We start from the raw sequence: 26,649 nt of genomic DNA, 5'->3' as shown, positions 1-26,649 counted from the left end.
CGTGGAAGCAGCAGTGGCAGAGGTATTAGACTAGAACGAAGTACCATAGATCAGCTATTTGTGATATGACAGATCCTGGAGAAGTCCATAGAACACAATTGCACCTGTTACTTTACAGACTTCAAACAGGCTTTTGACAGCATTTGGCAGAAAGGTTTCTGGCAAGTTACGAGAATATATGGCATCTCCGAAAAACTGATCAAGCTGATAGTAAACATCTACCACAAGTCGATGAGTGCAGTGAAAGTAGACAAGAAGTTGATGGAATGGTTCAGGATGACCATCAGAGTGAGACAAGGATGCGTGCTGTCATCTGATTTGTTCAGCTTGGTACTGGAAGCAGTAATGACGTAGTACAAAGAGATGAAACGGGAGCAGTCATATTATGTGGTAGGACAGTGCGTAACCTTAGATTCACAGATAATATTGACCTCACAGCATTGACCAAGGCAGATTTACAGAGAATAACTCACTAGGTAGCCTGGGAAAGCATTCGAGTTGAATACCAGCATGGGAAGACAAAAATGGCAGCAATTGGGAGACAAGAGGAAAAGGTAAAGATCAAACTCAGAGACAAAGAACTAGAATAGGTGGGAAAATGAGCATACCTTGGAGGACTAGTATTGTGAAGAGGACATCAAAAGAAGAATGGGACTAGCCACTACTGTCTTCAGAAACCTCTGCCAGGTCTGGAGGCCTAAAGCCATTTAGACAGAACTGAAAATCAGCCTATATGATACAGCTGTCATGCCAACACAGCTGCACAAGTCGCAGTGTTGGAGTACGAGGAAAGCTGATGAACGAAAGACTTTGCCTGCAGAGATGAAGCGGCTGAGGGGAATACTGTGAATTCTTGACTGCAGAAAATAAAAATTGAAGAGGTAAGAAAAGGGCGAGAGCAAGAAATACTGCTGTTTCCGAAGCTTCAAGAAAGACGACTGTGAAGGTTTGGACACATGTCAAGAATGGACCTGGAAGGATATCATACATGGAGATCATACCAGAGTGCAAGGAACTAGAAATAGAGAAAAGCCAAGGATGCATAGGGTAGACATAGTGAAGACTGACGTAGCGCGAAAAAGTTTAATGAAGAATGAAGCTGGTACAAGTCAGAAGGTGGGGGACTCTTTGTTCAGCCAGCCTCATCATCACTGTTGAGCTAACAGCCAGGAATCCAGCCAGAAGAGCTATTGTTTCAGGCTGCAGACTCAGAAGCACAGCACTGCACTGGTTTTCACTCACAGTTTTTCTTTTCTTAAAAAATTCTTATTAATTTTTCAAAATAACACAGCAACAAATAAAAATACCAGGATCACAACTCTTAAATGAATGCAGAAATGGATCGTACTGTCAGTAGAAGAGAGGAATGCAAACATACTAGCGTACTGCTGTATGCATTTAGCTACTGCCCTCTTTTCAAATTTCAGCACAGGGAAGGGTCAGTGCATGATCACGAGATCAGTGGAGAGTAGTTACAAATGTGACTGCAAATATAATGACAGCATGTATGAGACATGCTATAGCACAGCTGCATTATTGCCACTATGTGACACCAAATCTGGGTGCATTTGTCTTCGTTTTGTTGCTGCACTTTCAACCTTTTGGAGTAAACTGGAGGTTTGGTGGAATTCTTTTTCTGAGTATGTTTCACTGCTAATTAGACACATCCATACACTCTTTGTTGTTCACTGAATGACTGTGTTCATCTGTTAATTTCAGTGTATGAACTTTTGGAGAGGGGAAGATTTCTGTATTTAAAGACCTCGGCATATATTACTCCTGCATTTCTGTGATTTGGGGTAGTTTAGCTGATGGCTGGTAGCATTTCCAGTGTCATGGCTAGCTCAGCCGGCTGTATATAAAGGCTGTGCTTTCCAGGCAAATCTGTTTAATAGATTGTTTGGGAACAATCATAGAGATAATTACCTGAATATCAGTTTGATGTTCTGCCATATTTCCTACCAGCCCCTTTAGCTACCTACATAGCCAGGGCCGGCTCCAGGCCTCAGCGCGCCAAGTGCTGCTCGGGGCGGCATGCTGCGGGGGGCGCTCTGCCCATTGCCGGGAGGGCGGCAGGTGGCTCCAGTGGACCTCCCGCAGGTGTCCCTGCAGAGGGTCCGCTGGTCCCACAGCTCCGGTGGAGCACCCGCAGGACTGGCGAGCAGCAGAGCGCCCCCCGCGGTGTGCCGCCATGCTTGGGGCAGCGAAATGGCTAGAGCCGGCCGATGGGCCAGCCCCCACCTCTGTCCTCTCCTATCAGTCAGCATGGCATATAGTGAAGCCACTGGTATATATTGTTTGCAAGGCATTCTTTATTACTGACCTTCTTAACAAAATCTTCTAATGGCAACATGAGCTTATTTGTTTATTATTTCTAATGGCCACATTAGTTTAGTTTTCCATGTATTGCCTAATTGTTGTATAACTGATGGCAGGAATCTATAGAAAGTGGCATGTGATATATTTTGCATAAGAAATTGAAGGAATCCAATTTGTTAGTTGAAATTAAATCTCAAACTTGATTCGGTTTTCTAGACGCACATTTTTACTGTGAATTTAAACTTTGAACCCACATAGGGTTTAACATTGAATATAACTCTGAATTGATGAGCATCTTAATTCATTGTTATATATCCCAGGCTGTAAACACATCACTCCAAGATTGAAATGGTACCTTTCTGTGAATTAAAATAGAAGTACCCCAGTGTTTGGAGCTCAGTCAGCCTAGCTGGGTTTACACAGTAGTTATACAAAGTATATATTGCAAATGTTCTTAATTTTGACCCATTAAATACTAGATTTATGAAAGTTCTGTGTAGCTGGGAAACCATTCTAATTGTGATTCTGGGACAGCTCTCTGAGACCACCGAATCTAGATGGTCCTTATATAAATCCTCATGAGTCACAGCATAAGTCAACCTCGAACCAAGAAGGGCTTGGAAGTAATCTCCCCTAAAGACAGGTTATTCCATTCCTCTGATGCAGTTGGTGCTGGCCACTGTCAGAGACAGGACCCTGGACTAGACAGACTCTATTCTGATCCATTACTGAGGTGCTACGGTCCTACATTGGGTGATGCACCCTGACATGAGACTACTCAACATTTTGGGGTATCCTCACTAACGGGAGCAGCTGCTGGCTCCTAGCACTGCCCGTGAGAGCTGTTCCTGTGCAGAGCCTGACAGCAGGGAGAGAAGGGGAGCAACACACCAGTTGCAGCCTGACCCCAGATGGGGACCATGCACACTAACAGGCAAGCTGGGTGGAGATGTCCCCCCTCCTCTACCCACTGCCATCTGCTGAGCATGCAGTCGCCAGGCCCAGTACAACTTCACAGTTGCTGCCACTCCCTTTTTGCCTCTCCCTGGGCAACTGCAATGATCAGTGCAGACAGCACCATCCCCGGTACCGGTGCTGTAGCTTTATCTTAGCATTAAGCTGTTGTCTAGTCCGTCATGATGTTGTTGATCTGAGCTGGGGTGGGGAGCGTTAGCAGGAAGTTCAGCCCTGCCTGTGTGTGCTGGAGTTGGTACTTGTGGTGACCCAATAAATCACTATGATTCGGCAAGCAAGTGCTACCATAGGTGGCAGGGGCAGCAAGATAGCAAAAGCACTTTTGCCCAAGAAGAAATTTCCTGGTTGTGCAGATGAGGCCGGGATCTGCGAGCACGTGACAGACTGAGCGGCTGCTCTCTGTCACTGAGTGGGCTGATGAGAAAGCAGCACAATGCCTAGCAGTGTTTGTGGATGGGGATGGCAAAGCAGTTTACCAGCCACTTCCCCGTGCTGAGCGTGGTTCTTATACCCAGTTACACAAGCAGTTATACAACTGCCATAAGCAGGGCTGGCCCTTCTGAAATACCAAAAGGGATGGCAAGCCAGAAGATGGCCAGGAAGGGAACCCTGGCATAGACTTTCAATGGGACCTTCCCTGGCCAGGAGACAGCTCAAGGGAATCAGAACCTGCTGCACTGAACTGGAACGGGCACTGCAGAGAGGGGCCTGTGGCAAGCAATGAGAGAACCCTGCCTGAAAAGTCCATTTAGAAATGGTTTAACGGGGAACTTCCTAACCTGCTGGTACCAGACCAGATACCAGACTGGATTGTGGACCAGATTATACCCAGAGCTACAAACTTAGAAGCAGATATTGGAGTTTTCTTGAAGGTAGCAGCTGTTAATTCTCACCCCGAAGGTGACTCCTTTGCAGCTCTTCAAGGACAGGTTGCTAGGGAAGTAGCAGAAATCGGAGGAAATCCAGGTGCGAGCTATTCGCAGGCGTCCCATGGGTCCCTGGCCAGATGACATTTGCAGGAGATGTGGCAGCAAAGGCCATTGGAATTGCAAAAGCAGAGGGAAGCCACACCCAGGGAAACTAGTAGCTGGTGTAAAAAGTCACCTGTTACTAAGTATCTGGGGGCATTAATGGCTGGAAAATCACAATGCTGCTGGACCCAGGATCTGCAATAAGTCTGATCCATGGTGAACCCCCAGTGCTGAAGGGGAGGAAGATTTGTACTGTGGGAGTTAAACTGGGAACTATTAACCATTAGCCACTGTAGACAACAGGAGAAATCCAACGCCCTCTGAACCAGGCGTCTTTACATACAACATGGACTTTTCTTGTGGTGACCAGTATTTCTAGTGCTGTAGGGTTGGGAGTGGATTCTTTCAAGGGCAGCACAAGAACTCCTGACGTGTTAACGGTGCACACTTGGCCCTGGACATTATTCTGATCAACCTCCTGAATGTGGGCAGCAGGAAGTGTGGACACTGGAGAGCAACTCCTGGTGCCTTTGAGGTTCCTCAACCACGGCTACAGGGGGAGGGAGAGGAACTGCTCCTGGGTGGCTCAGAATAAAGTGGTGGTGAAGCCAGGTCATCCTGCAGGAAGGCCCCTAAGGATAAAGGACAGTTGCAGTGACCCTGTGGGAGTATTTGAAGCTACCGGGATTCAATCAGGATGCCTGTGCAGCAGAACTCTGGTGTGAGCTGGACCGAAGGGGACTTTGGGTAAGAGCAATTCATGTAACTGACATGGAAATGCAGCTGTGAATAATCAGACGCTGGGGTCAGTGTCCAGTGTAGCTGATGTCTCAAAGCCTCTCATGGGTGCAGAGTTCAAGAGCTGGGAAGCAGCCTGGTTAGTAAAAGAGCTCGGGGTTGACTTGACAGACAGCCGTAGAAGGTGATGGACAGAAGTGCTAGTGTGTTCTCCAGGAATAAAGGACTGCTTGGGAGATATGATGAGGTACAACAGCCGATTGTGCATAAGCCAGGGAGCATTCCCATGGGCCAGCCCCCATCTCAGATTCCCTGGCGTGTCAGGTCGCAGTGAAAGAGAAGCGAAACCGCATGCTGGAGGATGGCCTGGCAGCAATCTTCACCATCTGGGCAGCCCCAATTGTCACTGTGATAAAGCCCAATGGAAACTTGAGGCTCTGCATTCACTACACAGAGACTTAATTCACAGACAATGCAAGAGAGCAACCCCTTCCAGCACAGCAGACACACTGGACAACATGCCAGGAACAAAATATGTTAGTTGTTTGGACTTGGTATTTGGATGCCATTGGATGAAAGGGGCACCTAAGAATCAAGAAAAAGCTGCCCAGTGACACCCTATGGACTGGCTCTGCTCTGCAAACAGCCTTTTGGACTCATGCATGCCCCAGGGACATTGCAAGGGGTAGTCAGGGAGCTGAAAACATCCTCATGTACTTAGATGATTTCACTTGCTCTCACACGACATGGGAGGAAAACCTGGTAGGACTCTAGAACTTGTTATGGCGTCAGGGTTTAAACTTGCAGGAAATGAGGGTCAGTTTTGAGGGGCAGCGTCACCTTGCTAGGACGTTTAGTCAGTGAGGCTGGGCTGGGGCCCCACCCCCAGAAACAGAACGTGATAAATGTCTAGAAGGTTCCCACGGACCTGGAGGAGGCCCAGGGGTGCGTAGGCCTCTGTGGTTCTAAAGGAGCTGTGTAAGGAATGTAGCAGAGCACGCAGTGCACTGCTGCCAGGTAACCAAGAGTGACTTTGTCCAGACAGAGCGACACCCAAAAGCGCTTGAGTCTCCAAAGGAAGGACTCTGAACTCTGCTGGGCTTTAATTCCTGGGTCCATCCCATCCGGTCGCGATACCCCGAGGTGCCTCAAAGGCTGCTGCTGGGTTTGCACTTGAACAAATTGATGAGCTCGGTAGGCACAGCCCCAGTGGCTTTTTGAGGTCATAAGTTAAATGAGAGAGAAACCAAGTGTTTGGCTGCCCAACAGGAGCGTCTGGCTATTGTGGTGGCCCCCAAGGCCCATTGTCCCTGTCTGCTAGGTCCAGGATTTACAATGTACACACACTCTGGTGCCCTGCAGTGGCTCCTTACGAAGCCCTGCCCAGGGGGACACCCGTGGAGGTGGATTTACAAACTGTCCAGAGATATGTTCACCATGAACCTGGAAAGCAAAATGTGGCTGCAGATACCTCTGACCAGGCGAGGGCAGTGAGAACAGGCTCAGCCTGGCCTTGCGAGGACATCTGGCAAGAGCAGCCTAAAGACCCTTAGGTACATTTGCTGTGCCAACAGACCCATCGCAGGAGACCCAGACTGAGAAGAGTCAATGCAGCTCAGGAGTGACTGGCTGGGAAATGAAGGCAACAGGACCATCTTGCCAGCAAGCTGACAGAGAACAGTACTGGAGTGTTTTCATGCTAAGGAAGCAGCAGGCCACAGGGATCCAATAGATTTTGTTGGATGAGTCTGGCAGCCAATGTTAAGGACCAGATACTTTCCTGTCTTACCTGTCAAGCAAGAAGAGGCAGAACTCCCTTACGGGAATTGTTCCAAGCTAGTATGCTCTTGGGAGCACAGACAAATTGACTTGAAAGGCCCTGTGCAAGAAACCCCAGCTGGAAATTAGGATTTGCTGGCAGCGTACGACACTTTTCACAGTATGGGGTAGCACAATCAGTGGAGGATGAAAGGGCTCTGACAGTTATGGCTGCATTGATGACACACCTAATGTTGCATTTCAGCCCACCAAGCTGCGTCTGCAGTGAGCAAGGGAAGGACTCTGAATCACGGGGTTTACTGACAACTCCAGCTAACCAAGGTGAGGCCCAGTGCCACGCACCCAGCGAATAATGGGGGAGTGGAGAAAGTGAACTGCACCATTGGTGGTATGCTTAGAGTCTTAGCCAGTGGAGACCAGTGAGAATAGGATACAAAGTCACCGTTTGTCGTCTTTGCATAGAACAGCAGCCAGCACTCAACTACCCATGGCTCTCCTTATGAGATTATTGCTGGACTCCTCAAAACCCAGGCTTCCCTGTGATGTGATGTTCAGGCAGCAAGAACCAGCAAGACCCCATCTGCACAGGTGGGAGACGAAACAGGTTCTTATATCAGTGGCCTGAGGACAGCAACGCAAAAGATGGAGGAACAGATGAGCCAGAAGGGAGCCTGCCAGGGAGAAGGTGCCAGGGAAAAGGAGCATTACGAGTCATCCAGGCAGGAGAGACAGTGTGACTGCGCAGCTGGAAAAAGTAGCCTGGAAAAAAAATCCCAAACTTACTTCTTTTTGGAGGGGACCTTTCATGGTAGGTAAAAACTAAACAGTTTATCCTTGGTGATACGAAAAGCAAGAGCTCACCCTTTTTAGTGCATGGAGAACTAGTGCACGGATTCACTGAAAGAAAGGGGAAAGCAAACACTGAGGATGTTCCACCATCATCTCAAATTTGGAGATACCCCAGCAGGTACCTGTGGCTCATAACAGGAGATCAGTTGTGGAGGAGGTATTGCCAAGTGCCTTTGTGACCTCAACACACCACAGTCTCCAACAGACAATCTGTTCACAATGGATAGGCCTGACCTAGAGGACGTGAACCCTGCACTGGCTGATATTCTAGATCCAGCTGTGGATGACGTCTTCCATGACTGAATATAGGACTGGAGCAGGCAGACCAATGCAGAAAGCTGTGTGGACAGCAGACTACCTTTATTCCTAGAAGATACCGTTTTAAAGTTCTTTAACTAGAGGGAAATGTTGGAATGATCACTGAAGAAAGCATCTCCAACAAGAGATGGTGTTGTATCTTTATCTTTGTGTTAAGTTGTTGTTATGCGTATTATTGTTTTGATCTGACCTGGGGGTTTAGCAGGAAGTTAAGACCTGCCTGCATGTGCTGGAGTTGATACTTGCAGTATCCCAATAAATCTCCACCACTTTAGAAGCGAGTGTTATATAATCCTGCTAGCAGCTGGTGACCCAGCAGAGGAGGAAAAGTAACTGCATCCCCAGCCGCTTCTGACCTGGAGGAGGATCAGTTGGGAGATTCCATCCTGCCCAGCCCTTTCGGCCCTTTCAGTTACTTAAGGTGAACCAACCCCCGCTTGCTACCAGCTGTGTAAGCACGCAAGTGAGCAATTGGGAATGTGTGTGCATAGGGGACAAACAGGCAAGCTATTTGGTTTCTTGGGTAGGCAAAGGGCCGGGGGAGGATTGAAGGGAAATAATTTAACATTTTTAAATGAACAAATGCTGAATTCTAACTGCCTACGTGAATTGTTCCCTGACCACACGCTGGGCTTTCAGCTCCTGTGGGGAAACATTCCAGCTAACGTGTTTTGGGGAAAACAATGTCACTGCACGGCAGGGTGACCAGATGTCCCAATTTTATAGGGACAGTCCCACTTGTTGAGTCTTTTTCTTGTATAAGCTCCTATTACCTCCCACCCCCTGTCCTGATTTTTCACATTTGTTGACTGTTCACCCTAGTGCCCAGTGTGATCACTACCCCGATTGAGTCCCTGCTGTGCACTGGGGTTAGTCTTGGTCTTAAAACTCTCCCTGGTAGCATGCCAGGGGCACCACAGTGCAAACCAGTGCTACAGGCACTAAGGTTCTATAGGCCCTAGCACAAGGTGGGTTCAGTGTGCTCCCTGTCATCCGCCTTCAATGCTGGACTCCTCCCAGAGTCCCAGACACCCTGCCCTTGCCCCCTAGCCCTTCCCAGCTGCCCCCCTGCCACACTCCTATGCTGGGAAACAGACCAGCCCCAGCATCACCACACTGCCCCCTGCTGGCCTATCCCTCCTCAGCTGATCCCTCGCAGTTGCCCCTGTATTAAAATGCAGAGAGGAGAGGGCCAATGGCTGCAAGGCCTCCTCATTCCCTCTCTCTCCTCACCATAAACATGCCTGAGCCTCCCAGATCTCCTCCAGCACAACCAGGGCCGACAAGAATTATTATAACCCCACCTAGGAATCCTCGTGTTTGAACGGTAAAGAAACAATCAGTAACAAAATGCACAACTTGGTTATTCAGCCTAAAGGAGCAAAGGGAGGCGCAATGTCAATAACCCCCCTCTGCAGGTTGCTTGTCAGTGTGCTGAGCAAGGGGCAGACTGCTCCCCAGCCAGCTAGCTCGCACTGCGGGGAGCTTTTCCTGACATCTTGCCTTAGCAGACCTTTGCTCAGTCCTTTCACACCCCCTGCACATGCAGCACCAATGGTACCAGGACCAGGGAGGCAGGCAGTCATGGCCCCTCACCTTTCTAACTTGGGCCTAGTTTGGGGAGGGCAGGGGGCAGCGTTGGCAGGCAGGGGCGGCGCTTCGCAGCAAGGAAACTGATCGTTATTATGTCTACAAAGGGTTTGGCACCCTTGTGCAGCCCCACAGGCTAGCCTGGCATGACCTAGCACTGGGGCACCCCACGCTCAGCTCCTGGGGTGGCGTCCTGGCTGAAGCAGGGGGATTCCCTGAGGGCATGCGAGGGAGGGAACGTTGTCAAGTGTAGAACTTGTCCAGCCAGGGCTGCCCATTCCCTGCAGCATTCAGACCTGATGATGCAGCTGAGCCTAGGCAGTTGGTTTGGGTCACCCAATTCCTGGGCTAGGCCAGGCTTGGCTTTACTTTGCTTTTCACTCTCCTCCTGCTCTACTCTCCTGGGCAGCCAGTGCACACAGACAGATGCTGCTCTCTAGACCTAGCGACTCCCTCTACTGAGACTCATTTAGCTCTTATCTAATTGTTGCAAGGGGTTGCTGTGTCAACACAGAGTGCCTGAGCTCCAGCTGCAGCCTGGTGGGGCACTCCCTGCAGGGTTAGCCTCTAGCCAGCTGTTCCCTTCTCCAGTTTATCGCTAGCCCCTTTGCAAGGTCCTGGTGCATCTGCTCCAAAATAGCGAATTCTTCCTTCGCCCCAGGAGGAGTGGGGGGCCTGCAGGCTGCGCACACAGGACGGCGGGACAGATCGCTAAAAGAGGACTTTGTATCAAGAAAGAGAGAGAGAGGGAGGAGGCTCCTGGCCTGACAAACTCTCTGATATTTTATTCTGGGAATCTTGAAGCTACGAGCCGATGGGTTTGAAAGAAAACGCCTCTGACAAATTGGGGCAGGGCACCTGGAGTCAGCCCAGCGACCCTGCAATCGACAAGCTGCACCAAACCACACCAGTGGAGGCTCTGGCCTAGATCTGCTTGCATGCCCAGCATTGCCATGGCATCAGTCAGCCACTACTGAGTTCAGCATCCCCACATCTTTGTGAGGTAGGAAAGCTCTGTCCCGGGGGACTGAGGCACCAGCAGAGGAGGGGCTAGGCCTGCAAAGGGACTTTGGTGCCTAACTGCCCCTTTAGGTACTTTCCAACATGTAGATGTCAAGGCCCCCCACCTGCTCCACCTCTTTCCCTTGAGGCCCCGCCCCTTTTCTGTCTCTTCCCCCCCAAGGCTCTGCCCCTGCTCCACCTCTTTCCCTCAAGGCCCCACCCCTGATCCACCCCACCCCCTCAGATTAAAAAAAACAATGGATGTCCAGGCTTGTCAAATGGCACCCAGACACACAAGCTGAAACCCGGCCTGTCTGGGTGAACACCGGCTGGGTGGCAACCCTAGACGTCACTGAGCTCCTCAAACCCCGGCTCCCTTGGCCACACCATTTCTGCCAGTACGTCCCGTAGGTGCCTATGTTCCTGCCAGGCAGCAGACACAAAGTCCTGACCACACTGAACTGCTTGGCGCTCTTGCTCACACCTAAGCCCCACAGGATTCTCAAACTAGGCGTCATCCTGCCCATCTTGCCCGCAGGCCTAGTCCAACAGGTGTGCTCAGAGCATGCCTACTGGATCGATTCCCCCGCCCCCCAAAAACACAACGGTGAGCAGGCAGGTTTGGAAGAGAGAAAGAGTGTGCATGGCCCATGGTTAGAGTGCTGCCCTGGAGCATGGGAGACCTGCTTTCACACACCCCTGCCTGATTTGGAACAGGGCCTTGAGCCCAGGTCTGCCAGGGGAGTGCCCTACCCACTGGGCTATACAGTCCATCTCTTGCTCCATGAATACTGCATTACTGACCTAGTGGAACGGCTCCACAGGAGAGACAGAGCGAGACCTACCCAGACTACCCCCTAATTGGGTGTCAGGGGTATCCCTTGGGAGGGGGAGATCGGAGATCAAGGCAGTGCTGCACATCAGGGCTTTGAAGGCAGGTCTCCCATGTGCCAGGTGAGTGCTCCGGGCCTTTGGCAGGAGAAGGAGCTGACCTGGTCTCCAAGTCCAGGAGTGGATTCCAGGCTGGGAATCCTGAGCAGAGAGGCCCTCACTACCTCAGAGGGCGGGACTCGGGCTGCACCTCTCTCCTGAGCATTTCCTACTGGCTGGTGTCAGGGCCGCCCAGAAGATTCAGGGGGCCTGGGGTATTCGGCGGTGGGGGGCTCCCACTGCTGAATTGCTGCCGAAGACCTGGCACTTCGGTGACGGGTCCCAGAGTGGAAGGTCCCCCCGCTGCTGAATTGCCACTGAAGACCCAGAGTGGAAGAAGCTGTGGGGGGCCGGGCCTCATGATAGTTTTCCGGGGCCCATGGAGCGAGTGAAGGACCCCGCTCCAGGGGCCTCGAAAACTCTCGTGGGGGCCCCTGTGGGGCCCAGGGCAAATTGACCCACTTGTTGCCCCCCTAGGCGGCCCTGGCTGGTGTAGGTGGCTCCTTGCTCAGCGTCTGTCCTCTGTGAATGCCCTTCTGAGCTGCTGAATTCCCCGTACAATGCACGGGAGCCTGGGTGCCTGGCTTGGGGCTGGGGATGCTGCGGGGTAGCTGGGTGCCTAGTAGCCAGGGTGACCAGAGAGCAAATATGAAAAATTGGGACAGAGTGTGGGGGGTAATAGGTGCCCATATAAGAAAAAGCCCCAAATATCAGGACTGTCCCTATAAAATTGGGACATCTAGTCATCCTACTAGGAGCTAGGCTCTCCTTTGTGGATCTGGCCGGAAGTGACTTGCCCCTGGGTGTCTGTGGCCAGGCTGACACCCGATGCACACAGCCATCTTGCCACACCTACATGAGTATTTGCTGGTTTAAACAAAGGCAGAGAGAGGAGGGTGGAGGCCTTACCATCAAATTCGGCCTGCCCAACTCCCACGATGATGATGGACATTGGCAGCTTGGCGGCCTGTGGCAGAGGAACAAAAGCGGGGGAGAGGGAGAGGGAAGTTGCGGGACAAGGGAATCGGAGGAGGGGAAGAAGGAAAGAAAGACCAAGAGTTTATGGCACAAAGCGAAAACCCCTGTCACTCCCAATGGCCTGGGCGACTCTGAGCTCAGAGCCCTTCTGGCGCTGTGCTCCCTCACAGCCCAAGTGGCTCTCCACCCCGCCCCCATGGAGGCCTGGGGATACCCCAATCCGTGTTCCTTTCCATGCATACATGAGCTTCCTCGGGGTCTGTCCACACCTCCACACACGCAGCTCCAGTGTGTTAGGGAGGCCTCTGGACATCACAGCCATAGCAAGAGCCAGCAGTGCTAATGCTATTGTTTCAGTCAGAGGAAGCCAGGCTGCCGGGGTGCTGGCATGCTGCACATGTCACTGGATAGTGCAGGGCCTTGAAGAGGCTTTTCAGATTAAAAAGTTACCACCCCCCAGCTGTCATGGTCCCGCATCCTTGTGTTTGCCCTAGGAAATGAATAGTCATGGACTGCTGGCTGCAGTGTCACACATCTGCCCCAACGAAGGCTGGAGGCAGGGTGACTAATTCCAGACAGTTTTATGGCTAGAGGCCGGATGCTGATCTGTGAAGAGGCAAAACTCCACTGGAGTTAACAGTGATGCTGATTTACCCCAGCGTGAATGAGAGGGGAATTGGAATCAGTGGGGTTACTCCTGATTTACACCAGCATGAATGAGAGGAAATCATGATCAGTGGGGTTACTCCTGATTTACGCTGGCGGGCCTGATGTATACCTGTGTGAATGAGAGGGGAGTCGGGATCAATGGGGTAACTCCTGATTTGCAATGATGTGACTGAGGAGACTCAGAGCCAGTGGAGTTGCTGCTCCTGATTTACACTGGTTTGAAGGAAAGCAGACCAGACGCGCTCCCCCTCTCCTTTTCATCCTCACTCAACAGTCTCACTAGGTGTCACTGTGGCTCCATTAGCTCCACTCCTTGCTTCTGGGCCAGGAATGCACTGATTCCATTTGCACATCAGGACTGGATGCTGAGTCCTGGTCTACACAACAGAGCTCACATTGACCTAACTCTGTCAGTGTCTACACTAAAGTGTCGCTTGCCTGCTATGCCGACTGACGAACTCCAGCTCCGCGAGAGCACGTGGGACGATGCAGTCAGTGTAGACGCTGCATTGCTCACATTGCCCGCCGCGGCTGGCTGACAGGTCAATCGGTGCGAGCTCTCCTGGTGAGGACATGCACCGCCAACACAAGGAGCATAGGGCAGACGTGCAAAAGTGATTTAATGACTGCAGTGGCTGTACTTCAATGTAACTTAGGGTGACTCTGTAGTGTAGACTTGCCCTGAGGTGCTCATGAGCTGGGACTGCGCTCAAGTGGTGCTGTGCTGATACAATGCTCTAATATGGCTTGCCCATGGTTGAGATTTGCACTGTCCTGGTCATTATCTTTTTTAACTCAAGGCCAGTTGCCATGAAAAGCAATTTCCTAACACTTCTATCTTGCAGGGCAGTTAAAGAGCCTTGAATTTGTTTCAGGCAACCTCAATGCAGCATTGTAACAAAACTGTCTCATCCCACCAGGTCCTGTCCTGGCTGCATGATACAGTCCTTGTCTTTGGCCAAAATTTTGCTTCCTCCCTAATATGGTGCAGCGTGTCAGTTGGTGCTCATCCTCCACCCCAGAGAAAGCTGCATTTCAGGGGTGCTGCATGTATATAGCTTGTTAGGTGCTCTGATATCATGTTGGATGAAAGATGTTACATGCATGTAACAGTCAAGGCTAAATCCACATGCATTTACCAAGAGTGGAATTGAATTTGGTCACATTATTGTTATACAGGGCTTCTAAGTTCAGAACTGGGAAATCCAGGCCCAGATTCTGAGCTCCAGTGGAGCTATGCTGATTTACACCCACTGAGAACCTAGTCCTCCCCCTCTCTCCATGCTGGGGTTAACTCCTTTCCTTCCACAATAATGAGCAAGTTTAGTAACGGGCAATTCATGTTACTTACAAGAATTTGCCCATCACAATTAGCTCCCAAAGTGACTGCAGCTACCACAGGGCAGGGCAGATAGCTTCTCCTCTTCTGTTTTCCCTTTATTAGGTCAAGCGTCTCTCATTTGCATATTAACAAGCTTTCTCCTGCTCACTCCCTGAATCCAGGAGAGCTGCGCTGTCTCCTTGCTAATGAGTTGGTGTCATGTAATTGGTTATGACAGCAGAAAATCGTATTGACACCGCGTGATTTCCATGCTGTCTCTCCAATTCCTTCAGGACCCCCATTTTTTACCTACCTCACTAGCTGCTTTATCAGACAATTATCCTCTCCTTTTTCTTCCCTTCCAGCAGTCACAGATTGTGTTTGCTATTAAACACAGGAGCTTTAATAATCAGAGCTCTTTGTCTGAGCTGATTTCTGGTCACACATCGGGATGTGAGATTTTATAAGAGCTAACAGCAATTCGTAACACTGAGCACTTCCCAGGATCTCAAAGCGCATTACAAAGCTGGGTCAACGAGATCGTGGGTAAGGGAGAACTGGTTGACACAACTTATTCAAACTTTCTAAAAACCTTTGACAGGGCATCGAGAGGCTGGTCAGGAAGTGAAGTTGGCATGGGATGAGAGGCAAAGTACTGTCACAGATCAGAATCTGGCTAAGAGATAGAAAACTGATCTTCTTCCCAGGACTAAGAATGGAACCCAGGAGTCCAAGCGCCCCAGCTTCTGGTCTAAACATTGGTCCATACTCCCTTCTGAATCAGGGAACAGACATGAATAGCCCTGACCCTCATTCTCTGTGATCTAGCCATTAGCACGCAGGCCCAGAGACCCCTTGATTTCAGTGGGAATTAGGAACCTAAATTACTTTGAGGAGCTGGGCCTCCATCCCTTCCAGAGCTGGGACTAGACCCCAGGAACCCTGATCTGAGCGCTAAATACAAGCCACTCAGGCTGATTACAGCAGCTTCACAAATCTAGTAACTTCTCCACTAGCCAATCAGCATGGCAGATTGCCTTGCATTCTGCTAGCTCACGCTGCCATTCCAAGCATGTGTAAGAATGCTAGAGATGGAGATGTGGGAGGTCAAATGCTAACCTTCATTTGCACACAGCATGTATCACCAGGCAGCGAGGCATTTAACCTGAGTGATGGGCTCTCCTCAGTAACGGGCCTAGTGCTGGGAGAGGGGCGTTAATATCGGCAGAGAGGGGTGGGACTCAGGGCTGGAATAGCAGAGGGGGCTGCATGGCAGGATTGAGGTCCACTGGCAGTGCTGCAGACCGGGAGCCCAGGATATGATAGCAAGGGTGGGGGCTGTGCATAGGCAGAACTCATTGTGGCAGCATCTGCCTGCAATATCCGTGTCTCTGGGACTCTCCGGTTCTCCTTTTCACAAGCACTCAAATGCAAATCAACAGCAGACAGAAATGAAGCTCAGCTGCCTGGCTTCTAGTGAATCTAATGATGGAGTGAGGCCGGCCTGACATTGTCTCTGACTCTGACAGCTCAACTAGAGGATCAAAGAGGCATTCTGACATGATCCATTAGCCAGCGGTGAGGTGGGATCGCATTAGTGGGTATGGGAGATCCACTGACTGCTATCCCAGAGTTAATCAAATGATCATTACATATTGCAGTGATCTATGTGTGGGCAAAAGCCTCTTAGATTGAATTATTTTAGGGAAAGGTATTGTGAGGCCAGATCTTATCTTCTTCCTATTATCTGGCTCCAATAATTCTGATGAATTCTAGACATGAAAAAACATTTGTTCAATGTCATCATCAAACTCCACTGCTAATCAGAAAAGTCTGGCTCAGAACAGCTACTTTACTTCAGGGTCAGCTAATCCTGAACTGTATGTGAGTTTTGAATCTACTGCTACTAATCCCTAGCACTTGTTATCAGTGGATCTCAAAGCGTTTGACACAGGAGAGCAATATCATTATCCCCATTTTACAGCTGGGGCAACTGAGACCCAGGGTGGCAATGTGATTTACCAGCAAGCTAGAGGCAGAGCTGAGAATGGAACCAGGTCGCCTGAGTCCCAGTCCAGCTCTAGCCACTCAACACTGTCTCCCTTTCCTGAGAGTGGGGCCCTTCCCAAACCTATGGTGCACTGCTTTAAGCCGCTTGTCTGAAACGCAGTCAGGCCAGGAGATAAGACTTTGCAAACGGGAACACCTCTGAATCGTAATACGAACAGGAGCCTGACACTCGGCTCACTTACCCCAGTTTCATGCCACTGTAACTCCATCAGAGCCACTCCAGATTTACCCGTATGTGAGGGAGAACACTGGACCTGCGATAGCACATCAACCCACTGGCCCAAGCAGACCAGCACTGTCCTGTCTTTGACAGGGCCAGCACAAGCTGCTTCAGAGAAAGGTGCAACGAACCCCCTAGTGGACACCTGTGGAATAACCTTCCCATGGGGGAAATTACAGCCTCACCCCAGGAGATAATGCCTAGAAGCATAAGCATTTATATCCCTTAATTTTGTGCCCCGGATACTGTGACAGTTCCCATTCTCCATGTGAATGTCCAACCACTTGCTGAATCCTGCTAAGCTCACATCCAGCAAGGCCAGGCCCCAGGATCTGAAACGTGCAGTAATAATTGTGAATTCACGTCAGTCCCGCCATGCAGCCAGGGCATCTCAGCTTTGTGTCTCTGTGTCACCTGCTCTCGGGCTGTCAGCTGGGACAGGCCAAAGACAGTGGGAGAGCCTTGGAGATGATGTGTACCTGAAGGTGGTGAGGTGCTGTACATGGGAATGAGCCAAAGGGGTTCACTGCCCAGTGGGAGTGGATCATATTTCTCACGCCAGCCTCTCAAAGACCTGTCCCCGTTACTGGCACTGAGGCACCAGGCCAGCAAATGTGAGCTGAAAGCTTGCTGGAGCTGGGAGGAGTGGGGGAGGTAGAGGGAGAACCCAAACCGGTGTCAAACTTCAAGAGCCAGGGATTCTGCTAGCAAACAAAGCCCCGAGGCTCCGTTTTCCCCTTCCCATCGTAGGAATAACCCGAGCCCTAGGGGCTGAGCTGACCCCACCAACCCCAGGATCAGAAGGCACTAAGGTGGCATACAGCCCTTCCACTGAGCATTCTGTGCAGCCTGCAGCTCCATCAGACCCAAGGCCTGGGCCCAGCATCTGCAGGTAGCGCAGGACTGGCTCACCCTCTGCTCAGTGGAGTGTGCCGAGGTGAACACGCAATCCTGCGGTCCCCTACTCTGCACCGCCTCCAAATCCATGTGCCCATGTAACTCCAGCTGCCAGCCACTGGGACCTCCTTGGCCCCAAGGGACTGGGCTGTGGCTGTCTTCACAGCTGCCCCCTCACTTTGCTGGGGCAGTTCTGTTCTGCTGAGAAGCTCTGGGGCTGGATTCCGGGCCAAGACATTGGCACAGTGGGGCCCATCAGTTCTGGAATTCATTGCCTGGCACGGCCTGCCAGGGCCCGAGACTGGCAACTACTAAAACACAGACCAAGCTGCATTGTTCACTGCGACTCCTTCTGAAATAGGGATTGGAGCCTGCAGCAGGGAGACCAACTTAGTTTTGTCAGTGAGAAAGGGGGTGGAAGAAGGAGTGGGCTTGATTCATGCCAGTTGTTGGCAGTGATTGGCTTAAAAGTTATTGGAGACAATCTCAGTAGCCCCGTGGCTGCGTCGGAGCAGGGTTCATTAATGGCTTAGCCTGCTAAGACATTAGCAGAACGTTTCTGTAATAAGAGAGCCTGGATGGGAGCCGTAGCTCATTGTCAGAGCTGCGAGCTAGGTTACGGCTGTGCGGCAGCTTGTTTCATGTTTGATTATTCGCCTTGCCAGCTTGCCTGGTGCAGTAATATCCCTGCTGGAGTGAGTGCACTGGCTACTGTAACGGCATGAAGGCATGAGGGATCGTTTCCCACCGGCTCCAACTCTGCTGCTAGCTTGATATATACCATGTCAGACCAAACTCAGTAACGGGGGTATCCATCTACACCCGCTGCTCCCTGCCTGTACATTGCCCTGGCTTTTATTATTAGTCTTGTAGAAGTTGTTTTGTTGGCCAAAAGGCTTCGTTTGAATTTCAACTGCCCGTGTCATTCCTCTTGGTCTCATGGGAACTCATGAGAACACATCTCCACTGGACCCAGCCCATGGACCTGACCTTTTGGCCACATGGAATGAGTCCGGAGTTCCCCCTGATTTGATGCTGTGTAAGTCCCCAGTTTTGCACCATCAAAGTCAACAGGAGCTTTGCCAATGACCTCAGTGACTATAGGATCAGGTCCTAAAGATTTTTGTCTCTTCCCTGGCATTAAAGGACCTTCGGCGGCACCTCACTCATCTCTTGACCTGGCCTTTGGGCTGACAGATTTCAAATACGGAAACACCCAATGGCCAGATCCTTAAAATACTCCCCTGGCAATGAATGTGCGGAGCGAGCTAAAATGGAAAAGCTACAAGAACGGATAAGCACAGATTTACCTGCAGCTAGCACTTTTTAAATGCGTGTTTTTATAATAGCCTCCTTCCTCATCCCTCTCTCCCCATCTCTCTTCCCTCTCCACCCTTCCATCTTACCTCTAGCACCTCCTCTCCTGTCCCAGCCATTGCCCTCATCCAAGGAGAGTATGTCAGCTGGGGTCAGGTGTACAATGGTAACCCTACCAATAGTTCTCTTGTGCAGAGATTCAGAATCTCCAGGCTGGTACAACTATGGACAACAGCTCTGCTCACCTCCAGCCATTGGTCAGGTCAAGTTTTGTGGTTTTGTCCCTGTCATAAACAGATAGCTAAGGGTTAATGTCTCTTTCACCTGAAGCACCTGACCAGAGGACCAATCAGGAAACCGGATTTTTTCAACTTTGGGTGGAGGGAATTGAGTGTCTAAGTCTTTTGTCTGTCTGCCTGCTTTCTCTGAGCTTTGGAGAAGTACTTTCTACTTTTTAGTCTTCTGTTTCTAAGTGTAAGGACAAAGAGATCAGATAGTAAGTTATATGGTTTCTTTTCTTTGGTATTTGCATGAATATAAGTGCTGGAGTGCTTTGATTTGTATTCTTTTTGAATAAGGCTGTTTATTCAATATTCTTTTAAGCAATTGACCCTGTGTTGTATCATCTTAATACAGAGAGCACATTTGTATGTATTTTTCTTTCTTTTTATATAAAGCTTTCTTTTAAGACCTGTTGAAGTTTTCTTTACTTCAGGGAAATTGAGTCTGTACTCACCAGGGAATTGGTGGGAGGAAGAAAACGGGGAGATCTGTGTGTTGGATTGCTAGCCTGATTTTGCATTCCCTCTGGGGGAATAGGAAAGTACTTTTGTTTCCAGGATTGGGAACAGAGAGGGAGATTCACTCTGTTTGGATTCACAGAGCTTGTGTCTGTGTATCTCTCCAGGAGCACCTGGAGGGGGGAAGGGAAAAAGGATTATTTCCCTTTGTTGTGAGACTCACGGGATTTGGGTCTTGGGGTCCCCAGGGAAGGTTTTCAGGGGGACCAGAGTGCCCCAAAACACTCTAATTTTTTGGGTGGTGGCAGCAGGTACCAGGTCCAAGCAGGTAACTAAGCTTGGAGGATTTCATGCTAACCCCCATATTTTGGACGCTAAGGTCCAAATCTGGGACTAAGGTTATGACATGGTGTAGCAGTGGTGGGATATAGACAGAATCCAGAAGCCAGTAGAAATATTATATTTTTCTTTTCTCTGCTAAGGGCTTTTTAGCAGAGAGAAACAGTTGGTTTTAAAAGGGAACCAGAGAGAATTTTTTCTTCTGCTCTCTCTGGCAGTTTGTGGCTTGCATGTTAAGCGAGAAGCCATTAAGAGACTGTTGAGGGTCTTTTGTCATGCAATAGCCCTCCCATTAGGAGGCAAGTACCAGCACTTATATGCATGCAAATAAAGTGGTTTTTCTGGTTTCCCTTCATTGAACATTAGCTAGAGAGAGAAAGGGAAAAAAGGCACTGTTGCTAGGCAGACTCCAGGAGGCAACAGAGAACCTGCAGTTCAGAAAATAAACACCGGAGGGCACCCCAACACAAGAAAACAGGAACCATGACTTCTAAGGCAAAAATTGAGGCCGAAGAACAAATCAAAGAAGCTGAACACAGGCGAGAGATGGAAAAACACAAACAGGAACTGGAAATAAAACAAAAAGAGATGGAGATGAAAGAAAAGGAAGAAAGCATGAAACTGGCAGCCTTCCAAAGAGAACAGGCAGCCCAAGAGGCAGCACACAAAAGAAAACTAGAAGAAGAAGAGGTAGCCTACCGAAGGAAACAAGCAGAAGAAGAGTTGGCCCACAGAAGGAAGCAAGAAGAAGAGGAGGCGGCCCACCACCGAGAAATGGAAAAACAACAAAAAGAAATGGAAAAACAACAAAAAGAGAATGAAGAGAAGGAAAAACAGAGAAAACATGAACTGGAGTTGGCAAAAGCTGGGCTGCATGTGCCAGCCAACCCTAACAACCCGGCGCCAAATATTGCTCCACAGCACAGGAAATTTCCCACCTACAAGGCAGGTGATGACACCGAGGCCTTCTTGGAAAATTTTGAAAGAGCCTGTCTTGGGTACAACATCCCCGAAGACCAGTACATGGTAGAATTGAGGTCACAGCTCAGTGGACCTTTAGCAGAGGTGGCAGCTGAAATGCCTAAGCTGCAAATGAATGACTATAAACTTTTTCAAACCAAGGCCAGATACCGAATGGGGATAACCCCAGATCATGCCCGTCGGCGCTTCAGAACCCAAAAGTGGAAACCAGAGGTGTCATTTCCCAAACACGCCTACTACATTGCAAAAAACTATGGGGCCTGGATAACAGGAAACAACATTCAAACCTTGGAAGAACTGAACCTCCTCATACAAATGGAGCAGTTCTTGGATGGTGTTCCTGAAGACATCACACGGTACATACAAGATGGAAATCCCAAAGATATCGCTGAGGCGGGGGAGATTGGAGCCAAATGGATGGAACTGGCAGAAAGCAAGAAAGCTACTGTCAAGGGGAACGATTACCCCAGGGGGCACACAGACCATAAACCCTACAACCGAGGACAGCCAAAGACCCCACATACCACCCAAGTAAAGCCACAGATACCCTACCCTTCAACCTCACCAGTCTCCAGTAACTCACCTCGGCCCAGTGACCCATCAGATGGAAGATGCTTTAAGTGTAATGAACTGGGACATATCAAGGCCAAGTGTCCCAAGAACACCATGCGAGTGCAATTCATTACACCACCATCACACCAAAGATCCCCAGGCCCGGATGCCTCTCAAATACCCTTGGAGCGAAGGGAAAATTTGAGAGTGGGCGGAAAAAAGGTTACTGCGTGGAGAGACACGGGGGCACAAGTGTCAGCTATCCACCAATCCTTCGTTGACCCCAAATTCATCAACCCAAAGGCCAAAGTTACAATTTACCCCTTCATGTCACAAGCTGTAGACTTGCCTACAGCTCAACTGCCTGTCCAGTACAAAGGCTGGTCAGAAATGTGGACTTTTGCAGTCTATGACAATTATCCTATCCCCATGCTACTGGGGGAAGACTTGGCCAACCAGGTGAGGCGGGCCAAGAGAGTGGGAATGGTTACACGTAGCCAAACCCGGCAAGCTTCCAGACCCATTCCTGTTCCTGAGCCGTCCACAGACGCCCCGTCTGTGTTACCAGAGACCCAGGCAGAGGTAGTGGACCCGGATTCCATGCCTACCACTGAAACAGCCACAGCATCTCCAGTCCCAGGCCCGGAACTGGAACAGCAACCAGCACCAGCGATTGCAACCCCATCTTCAAACTCAACGCCAGTGGGCGCCAGCGAGCCACAACTGGCAGAAGCAACAGACAGCCATACCCAAAAGGCTCAGCCAGAGCCTGAAATACCCTCAGGTGCACCAGCGGAGAGCGGTTCACCAGCAACGGAAACAACCCCATCACCTACATTGCTTCCAGAGGGACCAAGCCCAAGTCCACAGTCTGAGGAAGAACTGGTGACCCCAGCCTCAAGGGAACAGTTCCAGACTGAGCAGGAAGCGGATGACAGCCTTCAGAAAGCTTGGGCGGTGGCACGGAGCACCCCACCGCCTCTCAGCTCTTCTAATCGATCCCGGTTTGTTATAGACCAAGGACTTTTATACAAGGAAATTCTTTCTGGTGGACACCGGGAAGAATGGCAGCCGCAAAAACAGTTGGTGGTTCCAACTAAGTACCGGGGGAAGCTCTTAAGCTTAGCCCATGATCATCCCAGTGGCCATGCTGGGGTGAACAGAACCAAGGACCGGTTGGGGAAGTCCTTCCACTGGGAGGGGATGGGCAAGGACGTTGCCAAGTATGTCCGGTCTTGTGAGGTATGCCAAAGAGTGGGAAAGCCTCAAGACCAGGTCAAGGCCCCTCTCCAGCCACTCCCCATAATTGAGGTCCCATTTCAGCGAGTAGCTGTGGATATTCTGGGCCCTTTCCCAAAAAAGACGCCCAGAGGAAAGCAGTACGTACTGACTTTAGTGGACTTTGCTACCCGATGGCCAGAAGCAGTAGCTCTAGGCAACACCAGGGCTAACACTGTGTGCCTGGCCCTAACAGACATCTTTGCCAGGGTAGGTTGGCCCTCTGACATCCTTACAGATTCAGGGTCTAATTTCCTGGCAGGGACCATGGAAAAACTGTGGGAAACTCATGGGGTGAATCACTTGGTTGCCACCCCGTACCACCATCAAACCAATGGCCTGGTGGAAAGGTTCAATGGAACTTTGGGGGCCATGATACAAAAATTCATCAACGAATTCTCCAGTAATTGGGACCTAGTGTTGCAGCAGTTGCTGTTTGCCTACAGGGCTGTACCACATCCCAGTTTAGGGTTTTCACCATTTGAACTTGTGTATGGTCACGAGGTTAAGGGGCCATTACAGTTGGTGAAGCAGCAATGGGAGGGGTTTATGCCTTCTCCAGGAACTAACATTCTGGACTTTGTAAGCAACCTACAAAGCACCCTCCGACACTCTTTAGCCCTTGCTAAAGAGAACCTAAAGGATGCTCAAGAAGAGCAAAAGGCCTGGTATGACAGACATGCCAGAAATCGGTCCTTCAAGGTAGGAGACCAGGTTATGGTCTTGAAGGCACAACAGGCCCATAAGATGGAAGCATCATGGGAAGGGCCATTCACGGTCCAAGAGCGCCTGGGAGCTGTAAACTACCTCATAGCATTTCCCAATTCCTCACTAAAGCCTAAAGTGTACCATGTTAATTCTCTCAAGCCTTTCTATTCCAGAGACTTACAGGTTTGTCAGTTTACAGTCCAGGGAGAGGATGCTGAGTGGCCTGACGGTGTCTACTACGACGGGAAAAAAGACGGTGGCGTGGAACAGGTGAACCTCTCAACCACCCTGGAACGTCTGCAGCGGCAACAAATCAAGGAGCTGTGCACTAGCTTCGCCCCATTGTTCTCAGCCACCCCAGGACGGACTGAACGGGCATACCACTCCATTGATACAGGTAATGCTCACCCAATCAGAACCCCACCCTACCGAGTGTCTCCTCATGCCCAAGCTGCTATAGAACGGGAGATCCAGAACATGCTACAGATGGGTATAATCCGCTCATCTACCAGTGCATGGGCATCTCCAGTGGTTCTGGTACCCAAACCAGATGGGGAAATACGCTTTTGCGTGGACTACCGTAAGCTAAATGCTGTAACTCGTCCGGACAACTATCCAATGCCACGTACCGATGAGCTATTGGAAAAGTTGGGACGTGCCCAGTTCATCTCTACAATAGACTTAACCAAGGGGTACTGGCAAGTACCGCTAGATGAACCTGCCAAGGAGAGGTCAGCATTCGTCACCCATGCGGGGGTGTATGAATTCAATGTCCTTCCTTTCGGCCTTCGAAATGCACCCGCCACCTTCCAGAGGCTGGTAGATGGTCTACTAGCTGGACTGGGAGAATTTGCAGTTGCCTACCTCGATGATGTGGCCATTTTTTCAGACTCCTGGCCCGAACACCTACTACACCTGGAAAAGGTCTTTGAGCGCATCAGGCAGGCAGGACTAACTGTTAAGGCCAAAAAGTGTCAAATAGGCCAAAACAGAGTGACTTACCTGGGGCACCAGGTGGGTCGAGGAACCATAAACCCCCTACAGGCCAAGGTGGATGCTATCCAAAAGTGGCCTGTCCCAAAGTCAAAGAAGCAGGTCCAATCCTTCTTAGGCTTGGCCGGATACTACAGGCGATTTGTACCACACTACAGCCAAATCGCTGCCCCACTGACCGACCTGACCAAAAAGACCCAGCCAAATGCCGTTAAGTGGACTGATGAGTGTCAAAAGGCCTTTACCCAGCTTAAGGCGACGCTCATGTCTGACCCTGTGCTCAGGGCCCCGGATTTTGACAAGCCATTCCTAGTAACCACCGATGCATCTAAGCGTGGTATAGGAGCAGTGCTCATGCAGGAAGCAACAGATCACAACTTCCATCCTGTCGTGTTTCTCAGCAAGAAACTGTCTAAGAGGGAAAGTCACTGGTCAGTCAGTAAAAAGGAATGCTATGCCATTGTGTACGCCCTGGAAAAGCTACGCCCATATGTTTGGGGACGGCGGTTCCAACTACAAACTAACCATGCTGCACTAAAGTGGCTTCATACTGCCAAGGGGAACAACAAGAAACTTCTTCGCTGGAGTTTAGCTCTCCAAGATTTTAATTTTAAAATTCAACACATCACAGGAGCTTCTAATAAAGTTGCTGATGCACTCTCCCGTGAGAGTTTCCCAGAATTCAGTAGTTAAAAAGTGTTCTTAAAATGTAGAAGTCTGTTAGTTATATACTTAAAAGTATATGTAAAGGTGTATGTGTTGTATTAATCTGTTTATTTTCAAGTTCTAGAAGGAAATCGCCGCCAGTGAGCTTCCCCACTGTCTGCAATTTGGGGGGCGTGTCATAAACAGATAGCTAAGGGTTAATGTCTCTTTCACCTGAAGCACCTGACCAGAGGACCAATCAGGAAACCGGATTTTTTCAACTTTGGGTGGAGGGAATTGAGTGTCTAAGGTCTTTGTTTTCTGCCTGCCTGCTTTCTCTGAGCTTTGGAGAAGTACTTTCTACTTTCTAGTCTTCTGTTTCTAAGTGTAAGGACAAAGAGATCAGATAGTAAGTTATATGGTTTCTTTTCTTTGGTATTTGCATGAATATAAGTGCTGGAGTGCTTTGATTTGTATTCTTTTTGAATAAGGCTGTTTATTCAATATTCTTTTAAGCAATTGACCCTGTGTTGTATCATCTTAATACAGAGAGCACATTTGTATGTATTTTTCTTTCTTTTTATATAAAGCTTTCTTTTAAGACCTGTTGAAGTTTTCTTTACTTCAGGGAAATTGAGTCTGTACTCACCAGGGAATTGGTGGGAGGAAGAAAACGGGGAGATCTGTGTGTTGGATTGCTAGCCTGATTTTGCATTCCCTCTGGGGGAATAGGAAAGTACTTTTGTTTCCAGGATTGGGAACAGAGAGGGAGATTCACTCTGTTTGGATTCACAGAGCTTGTGTCTGTGTATCTCTCCAGGAGCACCTGGAGGGGGGAAGGGAAAAAGGATTATTTCCCTTTTTTGTGAGACTCACGGGATTTGGGTCTTGGGGTCCCCAGGGAAGGTTTTCAGGGGGACCAGAGTGCCCCAAAACACTCTAATTTTTTGGGTGGTGGCAGCAGGTACCAGGTCCAAGCAGGTAACTAAGCTTGGAGGATTTCATGCTAACCCCCATATTTTGGACGCTAAGGTCCAAATCTGGGACTAAGGTTATGACAGTCCCTCCCTTTCATTCTCTAAGCTGTATGTACTAGACTGGCTTACTCTGTCCATCCATATCTGCAGTTATATGTCTAGTGAAGCATGCCCCAGATCCTGGAGTGTTTTAGATCCGCCTCTGGGCTGGGGAAGGTGCCTTCAGGTCTCTGCGAACTTGGGGCAGGGTAGGGACCAGGCCAGTTCCCAGTATGAATTAGATCAGCTTCAGAGCTGCTCTAATCCACCTCAGCTGCTAACGGCCCCATGGAGGCTGTTCAGCCAGCTGGGCATCTCTGAGTATGAGAATCCTTTTCCCTAGCTGTGCTGCCCATGGCAGAGCTGGGAATGGGTGGCAAAGCAGCCAGGAGGGTGGTTTTGTGTCAGTTAAAGACTCCCCATGGATGTGCTCAGGGGCCAGGAGCTGGCGGTG

General features: G+C 49.9%; 1 protein-coding gene across 5 annotated transcripts in view; it reads right to left on the bottom strand.

Annotated features, from left to right (window-relative positions):
* Positions 1-26,649, bottom strand: part of LOC127052485 (copine-5) — a 225,393-nt gene that overhangs the window by 6,344 nt on the left and 192,400 nt on the right. For all 5 annotated transcript variants that reach the window (XM_050956208.1, XM_050956210.1, XM_050956209.1 and 2 more), the window contains one exon: positions 12,381-12,438. In XM_050956208.1, the coding sequence (XP_050812165.1) occupies positions 12,381-12,438 (58 nt within the window). The remainder of the gene's footprint in view (positions 1-12,380; positions 12,439-26,649) is intronic.

The sequence above is a fragment of the Gopherus flavomarginatus genome, chromosome 5 (assembly GCF_025201925.1).
Source record: "Gopherus flavomarginatus isolate rGopFla2 chromosome 5, rGopFla2.mat.asm, whole genome shotgun sequence".
NCBI lineage: Eukaryota > Metazoa > Chordata > Testudines > Testudinidae > Gopherus > Gopherus flavomarginatus.
Note: the sequence above shows the minus strand (reverse complement) of the source record. Positions and strands in the feature narration are given on the sequence as shown.